General features: G+C 56.5%; 1 protein-coding gene across 2 annotated transcripts; it reads right to left on the bottom strand.

The window, feature by feature from the left end:
- Positions 1 to 590: 590 nt before the first annotated feature.
- BSG (basigin (Ok blood group)) lies at positions 591 to 12238 on the bottom strand. 2 transcript variants are annotated; one of them, XM_050321339.1, is made up of 9 exons: positions 12102 to 12183; positions 7692 to 8039; positions 5984 to 6140; positions 4686 to 4774; positions 4100 to 4227; positions 3631 to 3904; positions 1952 to 1976; positions 1581 to 1650; positions 591 to 1382 (listed from the first exon to the last, which is right to left on the bottom strand). In XM_050321339.1, the coding sequence occupies exons 1-8, from the start codon at positions 12181 to 12183 to the stop codon at positions 1593 to 1595; spliced, it is 1161 nt and encodes a 386-aa protein (XP_050177296.1). In that variant the 3' UTR covers positions 591 to 1382; positions 1581 to 1592. The 2 variants fall into 2 exon arrangements, with proteins under 2 accessions (XP_050177296.1, XP_050177295.1); XM_050321338.1 differs by lacking the exon at positions 7692 to 8039 and having other exon boundaries at positions 12102 to 12238.
- Between the last annotated feature and the right edge of the window lie 1964 nt (positions 12239 to 14202).

Raw genomic sequence — 14202 nt, 5'->3', positions numbered from 1 at the left:
CAGAGCAGACAGAGTTACCTTAGGCCAGCTGGGAGCACATGGTAGCTCCCTTTCAGCCCATGGCCTTCACTGCCTCGCTCCAGGGGCAGGAATGCTGGCAAAAGGTCCCCGAGCTGAAGGCTGGCAGCAAGAAGGGACCACCCCACCACATCCTCAGTCCTCTCACCCAGGCCCTGCTGTGTGCACTAAGGTTTCACACTTTTGCTTTCCTGCCCCAGAAAGAGCAGGAAAAAAAAACTGCTTAGAGAAGCACAAGACACACAAGCAGCGTGTCCTATGAGGGCTCCTGGGGGCTGGGGCTGATCCTTGACCCCACAGCCACGAGGCTTGAGAACTGCAGAGCAGGGCAAAGTGAGACCTGTCCCAAACAGGCAAGTGTGCCCTAGGGCCCCATGCTCCTCGGGGCTCTGCAGAGCAGGGAGCACCACTCCCTCCCTCCAGGGAGGCTTTTAACAGTTTTTTCACCCATCAAGCTGCAAATCCTCAGCAATTAGAAGGCAGCCAGAGCTGGCACCAAACTGAGACACAGTATCGAGTTTTGCAGCCAGAGGGTCAGGCAGCCCAGACGGAAAGAGACCAGAGTCCAGAGGTGGAAAAAAGAGAGGAATCATTTTTATTTGTGAATTGTTAACAGATGGAACAGTTCAACGCTACCCAGCAGTAAAGGTGTTAGACTCCCCCAAGCACTCATCTGCTCATAAGCCCCCATGTCAAGCACACACCCGACGGCTCAAGCACAAGCACACACTGTTAAAACCTTAAATCACCCCCCAGCTCACCCTGCCCCATCCCCCCGGCAGAGACATGAACCACCCATGGAATAAGTTACAGCAATCATTTATCCAGTGTCCAGCTCTAACTGCTCCTGGCTGCCTGTTTCAGAGGAACCAAGAACAGCTCAGGAGGGGCTGACTGGGAATCTGCCTGACAAAGACATGCCAGGAACATGCCCTTTGCCAGGGAAAGGTGCAGCCTTGCTCCAGGTGATGCACTGGGAGAAACACAACTCCACTCCTGAATCTTCTGGTCAGATTGTGTCATCTCCTGACAGCCACAAAAGCAGCTCCTCCCTCACCCCCACAAGCAGGTGGGACAGAGGTGCACTCTCCCCCCCACACTCTGTACCAACACAAAGAAACCTAGGACAGAGACAGCCAGGGAGCTAGACTACCAGGAACAGGGGATTTACATTTACAGGTAGAAAAACCCTCCCACGACTCTTTAAAAAAAAGAAGTGTATTTTAGATTCTACAACTTAAGTTTCTTTAGAAAGTGAAGTAACTGAATCGCAAGGACGCCACTAGAATATTCCATGGTGCTATTTTACCAAAAAAATAGAAGAAACCAAAATTGTCCAGATGAGTTCTTCATCTACTTGTCACCTGGCAGGAGAGAAAGAAAAGCCAGTTAGATAACCCAGTTGCACCAGTATGGCTGCACTGTGCTAGAGGCAGCCCGTGCTGGGCCAGAAGAGCCTCTGGCTCCACAGATGCTTTGGCTTCTCCCAGAGACCCTCTGCAGACACAGACACTGCAGCTCTCGCTCCCAGGTGTGGCTCTGCCCTCAGGCGTGGCACTCACCTGGCCCCACTCTTAGTTTGCATTTCTCTGGCGGACGTTCTTGTCCTTGTGGTTCGTGGCATTGCTCTTCCTGGGAAGGAAGAAAGGACATGAGAAGAGGGAGAGCAGAAAGCCCCCCTCTCCGGCCCACTAACGTAATTCAGGTCCAAACACATGGTGCAGCTCAGGCAGGAGTGTCAGACACTGAGGACGCCCCAGGTACGTGTGGTTTGCACACAGGGACATTAAGTGAACCATGGGGAGACATCTTCCCACCCAGCACGCTGACTGTTATCCCACACCAGCCAGTTTTTATCTTCAGAGCAGATTCCCTGGCTGGATGAGATCTGCCAGTACAAATCTGGCTAAATAGGAAGAGGAAAGGTACTCACAGTGGTGCAGAGCCTCCATCATCATCTTCACATTAGGGATAGCATGGAAAAAAAGAACAAACGGGGTCAGGGAAGAGCATGTACAAAGTGACCTCTGCCTCCTCTTAAAGCAGTGGGGACTGTTCCAGGCAGCACTCCCACCACCACTTAAAAATGGGAAAGAGCCACAGTTACTCTGGTGAGATGGCAGTGCTGCCCTGACCCATCTGCACCCACCCCCACAGCTCCATGACTTGGGATGGCTCCCAAATCTGAGCACACTCACAGCAGGTAAAGGGGAAACCAAACAGGATGTTTCAGGAACAGGGGCTTTAAGCAGCAGCAGGAAGCCCTTTTCCCTTCCCACATGTTGTGATATCAAAACAAACACTGCACACCATGTTCTGGTTACACTGAGCAGCACAGCTAAGGAAACACCTCTGCCAACACATGCCAAGCCCTGCGGCCTTTCACCAGCTCCCTGCAATCTGCCACCTCCCATCAGGAGGCCCCCCCAACATCTCTTTTGCTCCCCATTGCCTCTTCTACAGCCCTGGCTCCCCTCAAGTGACCCCAAGCCCCACACTCCAGGCACTGGGACTGCCCTGGGCACCAGGATCTGCTCACAGCTGGTGAGAGGACAGAGGCAGACACATGGCTGAAACTACCTTCTACTTACCATGTGAGGTGGCACCCAGCAGCAGAGAAGGGAAGAGTGGACAGGTAACACCAGCAAGAACATCACACCAAACACAGGCTGGACTGTCCCCATCCCAACCCAGGTGACAGGAGCATTCAGTTCTCAGCCAGTACTGGGAGGAACTGGGTCAGACAGGCCTCACTGTCACCTCCTCTAAGTAGGAGCAAAGCTACAGGGACTTTGGGGAGAACCGCTTGGAAGATGCAGCTATAACATCCTTAACAGGACACCTGCCTTCCAGCCAGGGGTATCAGAGGGCAAAACATCTGCTTGTAAAACTACCTGGAGTGGAATTCCAAGCCCTGCAGTCAGAGGAAGGATATTGGGCTTTAGCCCCTCTGCTGCACCTCTCCTCAGGGGGCCCAGCAGTAACCGGGGCAGGAAGGATACAGAGCATTCACACTGCATTGTTAACAGGATCAGATAAGGCCGACCCAGCTGACACAATGCAGATCCTCACCGATGATAAGGAAAGGGAGGAGCTGGTGCTTCCAGAAAAGATTAAAGATAGTACCGAGCTTTGAGATCCAGGATGTGTTGATCTGATGACCCAAAACATTCTGAGCTGAACACAAGTTAAGCTAAGCCTGGTCTTGCTGAGCTACTTACAGTCCCACACTTTTACAGCACCATTAAAGCTCTACTACTTATTTACAAACCACCCTCTCCAGACTGGGAGCTGCCAAAGCAAACCCAGCCCTGCAGACACAGGAAATACTTGAGCAAAGAGGTACTGGTGAGGCAAAGGGTCAGGCTGACCTGCACCGACTCCTCTCTTGCTCCATCTCACTACAGGACTGTCAGAAACAGCACAGTTCCATGCAGTTCCATGTCTGAAGTGGCACGGTACAGACTGCTGTTGTTCCACAAGTGCCCCGAGTACCCATCCTCAAATCGACCCCCTCGGACAAGGGGACCTCAGAGTTCCCTATGAGCACATCTTGACACCCAACAGATTACTTGATCTCCCCCAAGAGATTTAAACCCAGGCACCGCTTACCATCAGGAACCTCATCTGGCTTCCTCCTCTTCTCATAGATGAAGATGATGGTGACAAGAACAAGGACTTCTGCCACGATGCCCAGGAAAGGCCAGAGCGCTGCCAGGCGGCTGCGGACGCGCAGGTTCACCGTGGCATCCCCGGAGCCATAGGAGTTGGTGGCATTGCAGCGATAGTCGCCTGTGTCCTCCTCAATATTCAGTTTAAGAATGCGCAACTCTGTCTTGTTGCCGCTGGACTTGATGATGTATCGCCCAGAGGCATTCTTCAGGTCCTGGAGGGAGGAGGAGGAATAAGAGAGCTCTGAGGGCAGCACTGACTGACCACGCATGGTCCAACCCCCACAGAAATCCTCCTTCCCAGGGCACTGAGCTTTGAAAGACGCAATTCTGATGGCACAAGGTCCCCCACCTCTGTGGTGGGCAGCAGGGTTGGCAGAAGAGGAGAAGGAGCAAACCACAGCACTTACCCCTTGACCATTTTTGTACCAGGACCAAGTGGTGACAGGGGGGAAAGAGGGATTCTTGCAGGTCAGCACACCCGTGTCCCCCTCGTTGCCATGCTCGGACTTCTTGTATGCCGTCACCTGGGGGGCAACTACAGCAAGAGAACAAGAAATTCAGTCACCTCATTATAGAAATCACAGATTTGTGCTCTCTGCAACCCCACCTCACCAGAATCAGGCAGCTACCCCAAAGCCTGACCTCAGTAAGGCTGTTCCTCTCTCTACTTTGGCATTTTCAGAGGGGAAAGCAAATCAAGCTGCTTCAAGAAAGGCTCAGACAGATTTGTTTACCAGGTATTATCCTTCTCCCAGTTTTCCTGTGGGAACATGCCCACAGGAATGCAGGACCTAAGAGCTGACCCTGCGGGCGCAGAACTGCCTGATAACAGGGTGCTGCCTCACGGGGCACGCTGGCAGTGCACGCACAGAGCCCTGCAGCCAGGTAAGGGCTGGGAGCAGCCTCTCAAGAAGCTGAAAAGACAACACTGTTCAGGAAATCACAGCTTCCCCATGCTCCTCCTCAGACCTGGAAGCAAACACATGAAGTTACCTGAAATATTCACTTGTCCTCTTATCTCTGGGTTTGTTTTGTAGACACACTCGTACATGCCAGAGTGCTCCTCCATCTTCCCCTCGATTCTACCAAAAACAGGATTCAGGTAAGCATCCAGCATAACTGACTTACCCACAGGCACCCACCTCCAGAGCCGTGGAGTCACATCCATAAGCATCAGCAACCTCCTCTATAGCAAATTTCTCCCAGTCCAGCAGAGTATTTATGCTGCACCGTGTACCTTCAGCAACCCAAGTCTCTACTCTCCCCTCCCCACACACTGGGGATGGCAGAAGAGGCTTTCATATGCACCACGTATGACATGGGTCTGTCAAGTCAGGGATCACTGTTCCAGCCCACTGAAACACAGGGCAAAGCAGCAGCAAAGATCATCCAGGTTGGGCTACTCTGGATCAATCCCAGCATAGGGAGAACTCTCTCATTCTCCTTCCTGTAAGCTGCTGCAATGAGATTTAGTGGATTATGCAGCCCCGCAACAAACATCCCATTCTGCTGCTCAGTAATACCCACTCGAGGGAAGGGGCCCACAGAGTTTGTCCCGTGGCTGCACTGGGACAACGGGCTGTTTGTTAGTTCTGCTGTGCACGGCGCTTCCCACTTCCAAAAACCACTCAGCTGAGGAATTGAGGTCACGCGAGGGAGGCTGGGTTATAAATACTTTAATCCTTGTTCAGCTCCCTGTTGCTATGGGGAGACAGGCACGTCGGCACTGCCATACAAAGGGACATGATGCCTCCACAGCTGCTGGGTCAGTGCCAGCCAGGCCTGACTGTAATCGGAAAGGAAAGCTCACTGCACTGCCACAATAAGGCCGGTATCCCACACCAAGCATGGACCATGGCTCACTGCAGCTACCCAGCTCCTGTGAGAACAGATGGACTTTGGAAAGGGACATAAATGCCCCAGGAGAAACAACATGCACTGGAGCCTCTCACTTCAAAGCTCTGGCACACTGACCAACCCCAGCATGCTGCACTTGACAAACCAGAGCACAGCTGAACATGCCTACAAACATGAACAGCAGAACTTCCCTAAGAGGATATTTGTGGCATAAAACCATCCCTTCCTCCTCCTTTTTGCCCCCTCCTCCCCATAAAGGAGAGTGTTGGACCTTACCAAAACTTTGTCCAGCTCATCTTATGCTCTGTAGTCCCAAAGCCCTGTCATCAGCCGGGCTACAAGCACTCAGCCCTGGGTCCAGCTGACAGCAAACACCAACTGCTCTGGGAAAAAACATGCCCATGCTCAGGTTCTGACCTTGCCCTGACACTCACGTGTAGCTGGTGAAAGCACTGTCGGTCTCATCCTTTTGCAGGACCTTGTCCCCATGCATCCACTCGTGGCCCTTGATGGTGGAGTATGGCCCAGACATGTTACAGGTGAGGACCACCTTGCCAGAATCCTCGGCGACATGAGTCTTGATGTCCGGACCTGCGTTCATAAAGAATTGGATTTAAGTTAACACAGGGTATTGCAGAGCTGACACGGGGCCCAAGAACCTGCAACACAAACCCCACAGTTCCTTGTCTATCCCAGCTTCCACTTACCTTCATACACAGTTCCCTACCAGACCTGACAGCGCCAGCACCAGACAGCCCCCAACACCAGGTGACTGGGCCTGAGTGCACCTGGGACAGCAATGCTGACCCTGCAGCTGCTCCCCTACAAGCAGGATCTCTGCTGCATCCTGCATCACTTGGAGCCTCTACTGTTGCTACCACGGGCGCAGCCCCAGCAGAGCCCAGTACTCAATAAGCAATGGAAAAGGTCACTCTGAAGGGCAGAGCACGGCTCTCTGCTGCTGCGAGCCACCAGAGCACTCATGTGTCAACACCTCCCGCCACCTGAGCAGCTTCAGAAACCTCCAGGTAACACAGAGGACAGTCAGGACCCTCTGTTGCAAGGGGCAGCAGACAAGACCGTGTGGCAGCAATATGTGCTTCATCTGAGGCAACCCAAAGGGTTTAGTCAGAATTACTCCAGGGAGAACACAGAGCCGTGACTCCAAAAGGTCCTGGGCCTCCATGTGCCAGGCAGCAGTAAATTATGCAACATAAGATGACTCAGGTATTTCTACTCGTAGGAGGCTGTCCGAGAAGGCAGCTGCCATCAGCAGCACCACTACACAGCCCTGGTGGCACTACAGTCCCTACCCTTCCACCTAACCTCCATCCCTTGGAAGGAAGAGTTTTTGCCAGGGCTGACAGGCATTTTGCTTTTCCTCCTATCCAAATTCCACTGGAAGAAGGTTCTGCTGGAGTTCTGTATTCCCTAGCACATTTCTGCTGAGAAGGCAGCTATGCCCATCTAACTCTGGGATTCAGGGGAAGACCTTACCAGGATGTTAAGCTCCCTCCCAGGTTTCTATCACTCAGAGCAGTCTGTGCGCTCCAGCATTCGCCTGCCCGCTCTGCGAGAGGGAACCTGGCCACGTCCACAGGACAAGCAATGACATCACACTCAGTGTCACACAGACACGGCCATTTCAAAAATGGTTGCATCTCAGACCTCAAAGCAGGTTTTGTTCCCCACAGCCTGGGTCACCAGCACAGAAGCGAGCTCAAAGCAGGGCTGCTGAGAGGAGCGGGAGCTGTAGGAGCCGCAGGAAAGGGCCGCTGGTCAGTGGTGGTTAGGGCAGAGTCGACCGCAGAATCAAGGCTCAATTCTGCGGCCAGCACCAGGGCTCGAAGGCGCTCGGGAATAAGCGGCAGGTTCCAGGTCTTTGGCTCCGGAAAAGGCGCGGGATTGCCGGAGGGCGAATTGGTTGGGAAGCCACAACCCTTTTTGAGCAGGGCCATTTCGGGTCAAGTCACAGGTGGTGGGGAGTCGACAGAGGGTGGGAGTCTCTCAGTTCTACAGCGGGGGGTGGGAGGGTGGGGGAGCTTTCGGGAGCCACAGGACACGGGTGCAGGGGTGAGCATGGCAGGAGACTCAAGACACCAGTGTCCGAGCAAGTGCCAAGGCCTCGATGCGGCCACTCACGTTCGATGACAAAAACGTTTGCCTGGGAACGGATCCACTTGACTTTGGGACTCTTCGACAAGTGGTTGCGGTCGGGGTCGTTGCTAGCCCGGCACTCATACATGCCTGAGTCGTCACTCGTGAGGTTTGCGATGTAGATGGTACTGGTAGAGTGCAGGTTGTAGGTGGCGTTGATTTTGACACGGTCCTGCCGTGCGCCATCCCAGAGCTGAGCATAGGTCTCATTGGGATCGTTCCCCTCAAACCACCACTGGATCTCGGGGATGGGATTGCCAATCGCCTCGCAGTATAACTCCACGCTGTCCTGAGTCAGTCTCTTTTGAGACAGCGGTGACTTTATAAAACCAGCTATGAGTTGAAGAGGTATTAGTGCAAAGTGTTAGTGCAAAGCAAGAATTCACCTTCTACAAGCAAAAATAACCCTCAGCGATTGAGAAGAGGCTGCACATCATCTCCACATCAGCGTACTCTACCCTCCCTCCCTCCACGCTCTGAACTCTGCCTGGCTCAGACAGGGCTGTTCACTTTAATTTCGTATCTCCTGCGGCTCCGCTGCAAAACCAGCGCAGACAAAACAGCACTCTGTGTTTGCCACTATCCAAACTGGACACCCGTGGCATCACCCACCTACTGCGAGGGATGGCCGTGCCTCTGGGGCAGACTGGGGCTGCAATGCTCCACGGCCCCCAGCACTTGCAGCTCAGGATGAAACACCAGATTTTTGTTGTGAGGGCTTCCACAGCCTCCACAGTCCCCAGCCTGTGCTCTGGCAAGGTGCTGCACAGGTCATGTCGCCATGAAAGGCTGGGGGGGCAGCGAGGTGGTGGGACCCCGACACATGTCCCACTGCAGAGAGGGTGCAAGTGCCAGAGCACAGACCGAGCCCCCCAGCTCAGTTTGGTTAAAATGGGAAAAGTGCTTCCCTGCACTCCCCCATCCCCGGCCCCGAGAGGAACGTGCCCATTCCCCCTCACTGCACAGCCTCAAGGCTGGCTGACCAGAACTGGGAGCTGGCTGGGGCCCAGGCTCCCCTCGCTGCGCCACGGCCGGAGGACCTGGTGCACAGCCACACGTACCAGCCCCTCGGCACCCTCCTCACACCCTTGTTCCATCCCTCTGCTCACCAAGGTGCCTGGCAGGAACTTCTAAGCACAGTACTGAGGTAACAACTTTTTGGGGGGAGGAGGAAGGTCTGCAAGACGTCCTGAGCCAGGTTGCGAAAACATGTAAATTTGTTGTCATATAAACAGTGAAATCAGACTTTTCGTCTCAGGCAAGACCAGCCTGCAGAACTGAACTAGCAATAAACAGATCAGAGGCACAGGCAGCAGCTGCAGGCTGGAATTCAGGTATTATTCACTCTGCCCTTGCAGCCAGAGGCCAGGGGGTTCAGCGCTGCAATCAGCCAGTCCAAAGGTCGGTCCGTGTGCTGAGGGAAGAGAAGCTGCCAAATGTCTTCAGGCTCCAGGGCAGCACCCACAGCCCTGGGAGCTCTTCCCAGGTCAGGCAGGAAGGGAGGCTCAGTGGCTCTGCTTCGGGAAAAGCCATCAGGCCCAGGTCGAGGTCCCTACGTGACTCACCCTAAGCCAGGTTTCAGAAGAAGCTCAGCTTTCGACACGTCCTTCCTGCACTAATGGGCGGCCCCACACACCAAAAGCCTTCCAGGAATTAATTTACTCAGTTAAAAGCACTTCACGATCATACAGAACACTCCACTGATGCACCATGACGTACAAGCACAGAGGAGGTGGGTTTGGGAGAGGGTTTTTTTGTATGCCTGAAAATGTTTTAACAGGAAATTCTAGGACTATTTTTGTGAGAGTAGAAACAAATCAGTGTCACAAACCTAAGTTGGCTCAAACTGAAGAAAAATACAAGTCAGTTCGTAAGCTAAGCTTGACTTCTAAATAAATCAATTCCACATTTCTCAAAGGAAAAATTAGCTTTACATACTAAAGCTTTGAAAGTCTTGAGGAATAAGCATCCCTGAAAGGACCCTCATGCAACCCAGATGCTCTTGGGAGAAGGCTGACACTGATTTTAAACAAGTGGGAGATCCAGGGGTCCCCAGAGATGTACAGGACAGGGGTATCAGCTGTGAGCAGCTCTCTCACACCCTGGGTTCCACTCCCAGGACCAATGACCTGTGTGCCATGGGGGGTTTTTCACACTACAGGCCTGTGATCAAACACTCCTTGTCCTGACAAGCCCTGGAACTGCCCACAGCACTTGTATGAGCCTGTCCATTCCAACTGCAGCCTGAATTAAAGCAGGAGCTGGTAAAGATCAAGGGTTTTACAGCTACAAGGTGATTACTGTACTCTGACAAAATAAGCTGTGCAAGGTTATTTGCTCTGAGTTAGAAGGTACCTCGTGCAGTTCAGACAGGTTAAAAGACTCCAGAGCAAGTAGCAGCAACAGTGAGTACCGTTAGCATTCCCATGGGAATAATGTTCCCCCTGTTCCCACCAGAAAGCCGAGCATGCAATCCCAGTCCCAGGCTCTCCAGGCTGGGGAAAGCACCTGCTGAGCCCAAGGCACAGGAGCACAGCCATCACCAACCCACTGGAATCGATCAGGGCTGCTCACACGTTTTCTAAAGAGTGCCAGGCTGCAGACTGGAATCAGCTCCCAAAGGGCAGACATTTCCCACAGAGCTGAGCCGGAGCCTCCCCCGGCGCCTCCCAGGCACAGCTGCAGTATCTGATCCAGCAGAACAGCAGGGAAGGCAGAGAGACCAGATAACGTTCTCCAGAGTCACCTTCCAACTGAAAACAACCTCTCCACTCGATAGGGAGGAGTCCCCGGGTGTAAACAGCCCGGACACCCTTGGGGCAAACCAGCCTGACCAGAGCCCCACTGTCCCACAGGGTATGTGCTCCAGCCTGGCCTGACCTTTGTTTCTTGGCTTGGGAAGGGGATAGTTGAGGCTCTGACACTTTTTGCCACTAACAGCTATAAAATCTGACCTTAAGCTTCACACAGCCAGGGCAAAGTCAGGGTCCCTCCTCCTGAGGGCACAGAGTCCAGGCACACACCAACCTACGCTCCAACCCGCTTTTCTGCAGGGTGAGCTGCCACCCAGTCTGCTCCATAAAAAACAAACCTAAAAGCTGCTGAGAGGTCAAATCCCCGCTTTCCAGCCCCCACTCTGCTACCTCGAGGCACCAGCACTGTTACCCACCAAGCCCAGGAGCCAGGCGGCCAGGCAGGACACGGGTGTTACACAACTGACGGGGCAGCTCGTCCTTCTGGGGCTTTTCAGACCAAGGATAGAAACTGCCTCCTCCACGTCCCACTGGTGCCAGTCCCCTGGCAGGATGCCAACAAAGGCACAGAGGGAGCAGGATACAGCAGACCTGGGCAGCTCCAGGTGAGTTCATGAAACTTTAGCTGTGAGGTTTAGGAGGAGGCTCTGCGCTGCAGAATTTAAATGCAACTCTGCAGCAAGGAAAATACTTTAAGCAGACACTTCTATCACACTCCTGGCTTTTCCAGAATGCTCCCAGTCTTTCACCTTCAGTCTTTGGTTCTACTACGGTGAAATAAGCCTGATACCACAAACTGCCTACGAGTACCTGACACTCCAAACTAACTGTTTGGACCAGCAGCCCGCCCCTGGCGATCAAACTGAGCCTCTTCCATCAGCACCCCCTGCACGAGGGCTGATTCAGAAGCTGCGGAGTCCTGCGGGCAGGCCACAGCTGGGTTTGCCAAGGCAACGGGCTCAGTTTGCCACGAACTCCTCCAAAATCTGAGAACGTGAAAGGTGGAGCCCCAGCATAAGGCGGACCCGGCTCCTCCCTGCGGGACGTGCTTTAAGCACCCACCGCGGGGCTGCCGGAGCCGCCGCTCCGCGCCGGGGATCATCGGGAACACCTTCAGGGTTTAAAACCAAAAAAAACCGGCGAACTGGCTGCGGAGAATAGAATTCCTCGTTTTTCCTAAGGAGAAAACAACCCCGCGCGGCCGGGAGCGCCAGAGGACCCGGCCGCACCCCGGTTATGGAGAGCGGCGAGCACGCGGTGCGCGGGGGAGCCCCCGCCCAAGCCCCGGGACCGCCCGGCCCAGCCGCCCCCGGCCCTGCCTGAGCCCCCGGGCGCCCCTGCTGCCCCGGCCGGCCCCGCCCGCCGCGGACGTGCCCCGCCGCAGGCGCCCGCGCCGCCGCTCCTCCCCGCACCCGCCGCTCCTGGCCTGGCCCGGCGCCTGCCCGCGGGGCCGGATACCGCGGGACGCTTCGGAATCCCACCGAGCCCGCCCTCCCGCCGAGCCCCCTGCCCCGCCCCTGCCCGGCCCCGCTCGGCCCGGCGGAGAACACACCTGGTGAAGAACCCTCCCCGGAGACGCCCCGGCCCTTCCCACCCCGGCCCATCGCGGCCCCGCCCCGCCCCGGCCCGGTCCGGTCCTTACTCGTCCCCGCGGCGCCCGCAGCCATCGTGCCCAGGACAAGCAGCGCCAGGAGCGCGCGCGACCCCGCCGCACCCGCCGCCATCTCCGCACGCGCCTCCGCCGCGCCGCGCGCGCGCTATAACCGCGGCCGGGGCACGCACACGGGGCGGGGCCGGCCGGGCCCGCCCCCTCGCTCAGCACGACCGCCAATAGCGCTGCGCAGCGCCCGCCTGGCCACGCCCCCCGCCATGGCACGGCCAATCAAGGGAAAGAGCGCAGGGAGCGACCCCGCCCCGCGCACCGAGAGCCGGTTCGGGCCGGTCCCGCCGCGGCCACGCCCCCCCCGGGGCAGCTGATGGTCCCGGGAGAGGCCCCGGTGGTGCCCGGGGGGGGTCAGACACGTGCCCGTCCCTCCCGAACCCGCGGACACGCCGGGCACAGCCCCCCCTCAGACCATGAAGCCCCTCGGGGCGCACCGTGGGCAGAGGCGCGGGGAGCCAACTGGTGCTCGGGGCCGCGGGCTCCCGGGGCAGCGCCGGGAGCTGCCGTGGCTGTGCCAGACGCACGTGGGAGTTCACGGAAGGCTCACGGGGTGAACCAGGGCCTGCTGCGGGTCCCCACAGCGGGATGTGTGGGAAGGGAACCAGGCAGCGCTTCCTCGGCATGAGGAGCTCAGGAGAGACAATGGAGCCTGCGGACACAGCGGGGCCGGTGCCAGGACAAACCAGGCCGGCTGCGCAGGGCCCTGCCCCACAGTCCCCTCACGGCCCCGGGTCCAGGGTACCCAGAGATCATGCTTGGCCCTGAGATCTCAGCCGGCCAGTGCATTCGGGGGGACCGGGAGTTGCTGGCACCAGCCCATCCAGAGCCTCCTGGTAACCCCGAGGGGCCAGGGCCGGCAATAACCAACAAGGCCCAAGGCAGCCAATGCAAAGAGGCCTTTGCAGGATAGCAGCTCTGTTCCCAGGTCTCCCCCCAGCTCTTCTGCATCCTGGGAGCCAACTCCTGGTTGAACCAGCCGTGGGAGCAGGGTGGAGCGCTCGTGGCCAGGGGTGCTGGGCAAGGGGGGGGCAGGAAAAGCCAAAACAATGGGGTCATTGGCGCCAGTCCCCACCGCGCTCTCCACAGGGATCTGCCTGCTCTTGTAAACTCCTGAATCCTCCCAGAGCATTTCTTGCCCACGTCTGCCCCCAGCACGTCCTGCCCCACCCTGCACTGGGGGCATTCGGCAGATGGGGCTCCTGTGGTGCAGAAGTCAGGCAGAGTGTGGAGCCCACGGCGTCCTTGGCCAGAGGAGCTGGTCCTGATCTGGGCAGCCTCCAGTATCTGGCACTGTTGGGAACTCCCAGGGAGGGGGAGGCTGCATGGAGCTCCAGGACCTTCCTGCTAGGGGGACAGCATGGGGGAGGTTCTGCAGGGCCAAGGCTGGGGTGGTCCCTGGCCCTGAGGGCAGCTCACAGTGCCAGAGCATCACCCCAAGGGCAGCAAAGAGGGAACCAGCTGCAAGGAGCCAGCAAAGGAGAGGGCACATGGGCACAATAATTTGTACCCCTGTGGGTGAGGGAGGCTGCTGGGGGTGCAGAGAGAAGCCCCCCAGAAAAGAAGGGGGGAGCTGACTGTGAACCAGCAGCCAGGGCTGCTGCTTCATGCCAGCTGGTTGACCTTGGAAGCCGTTTGCCAGGCCTGAATAAAGCGACAATAATCCTATTCACCTTTTAGCCTCATTTCCTAAGGCAACAAAGCACATGCCCTCGCCACGTGCAGTCGCAGGTGTCACTCAAGCCCTGATCCCATTTGCACGACTCCAGCCAGGGGAAGTTTTGCTCATTACCCCTCTGATGAGCTTTGTGCAGGGGGGGCAGGAGCCTCAGGCAGGCGGTTTGCCAGGGCTCATCCCTGCCCTGGCCCCAAGGCGCTGGCGGCAGGGCTGCTCACACCATCCTAGCTGAGGAAGGCAGTGGGCTCAGGACACACCCAACCATGCCCAGAACAGAGCAGCTGCGAGGGCCCCAGGCACCCACTGGGCACCCATCAGTTGCCACTCAGTGTAGCTGGGCACTGTCTGGGCAGGTCTGCTGCCTGCAGAGGAGCAGGAAGGGAAGCACCATCCCAGTGCAGCACT

The sequence above is a fragment of the Myiozetetes cayanensis genome, unplaced genomic scaffold (genome assembly GCF_022539395.1).
Source record: "Myiozetetes cayanensis isolate MyiCay16 unplaced genomic scaffold, myiCay2020 scf26, whole genome shotgun sequence".
Lineage (NCBI taxonomy): Eukaryota > Metazoa > Chordata > Aves > Passeriformes > Tyrannidae > Myiozetetes > Myiozetetes cayanensis.
Note: the sequence above shows the minus strand (reverse complement) of the source record. Positions and strands in the feature narration are given on the sequence as shown.

Coding starts and splice junctions, on each gene's coding strand:
- BSG (XM_050321339.1), bottom strand. CDS start 12,183: ATGGCGGCGGGTGCGGCGGGGTCGCGCGCGCTCCTGGCGCTGCTTGTC. Junction 6,141..7,691: donor AAACGTTTTTGTCATCGAAC/GTGAGTGGCCGC, acceptor TTATGAACGCAG/GTCCGGACATCAAGACTCAT. Junction 3,905..4,099: donor GGTACAAAAATGGTCAAGGG/GTAAGTGCTGTG, acceptor TCCTCCCTCCAG/GACCTGAAGAATGCCTCTGG.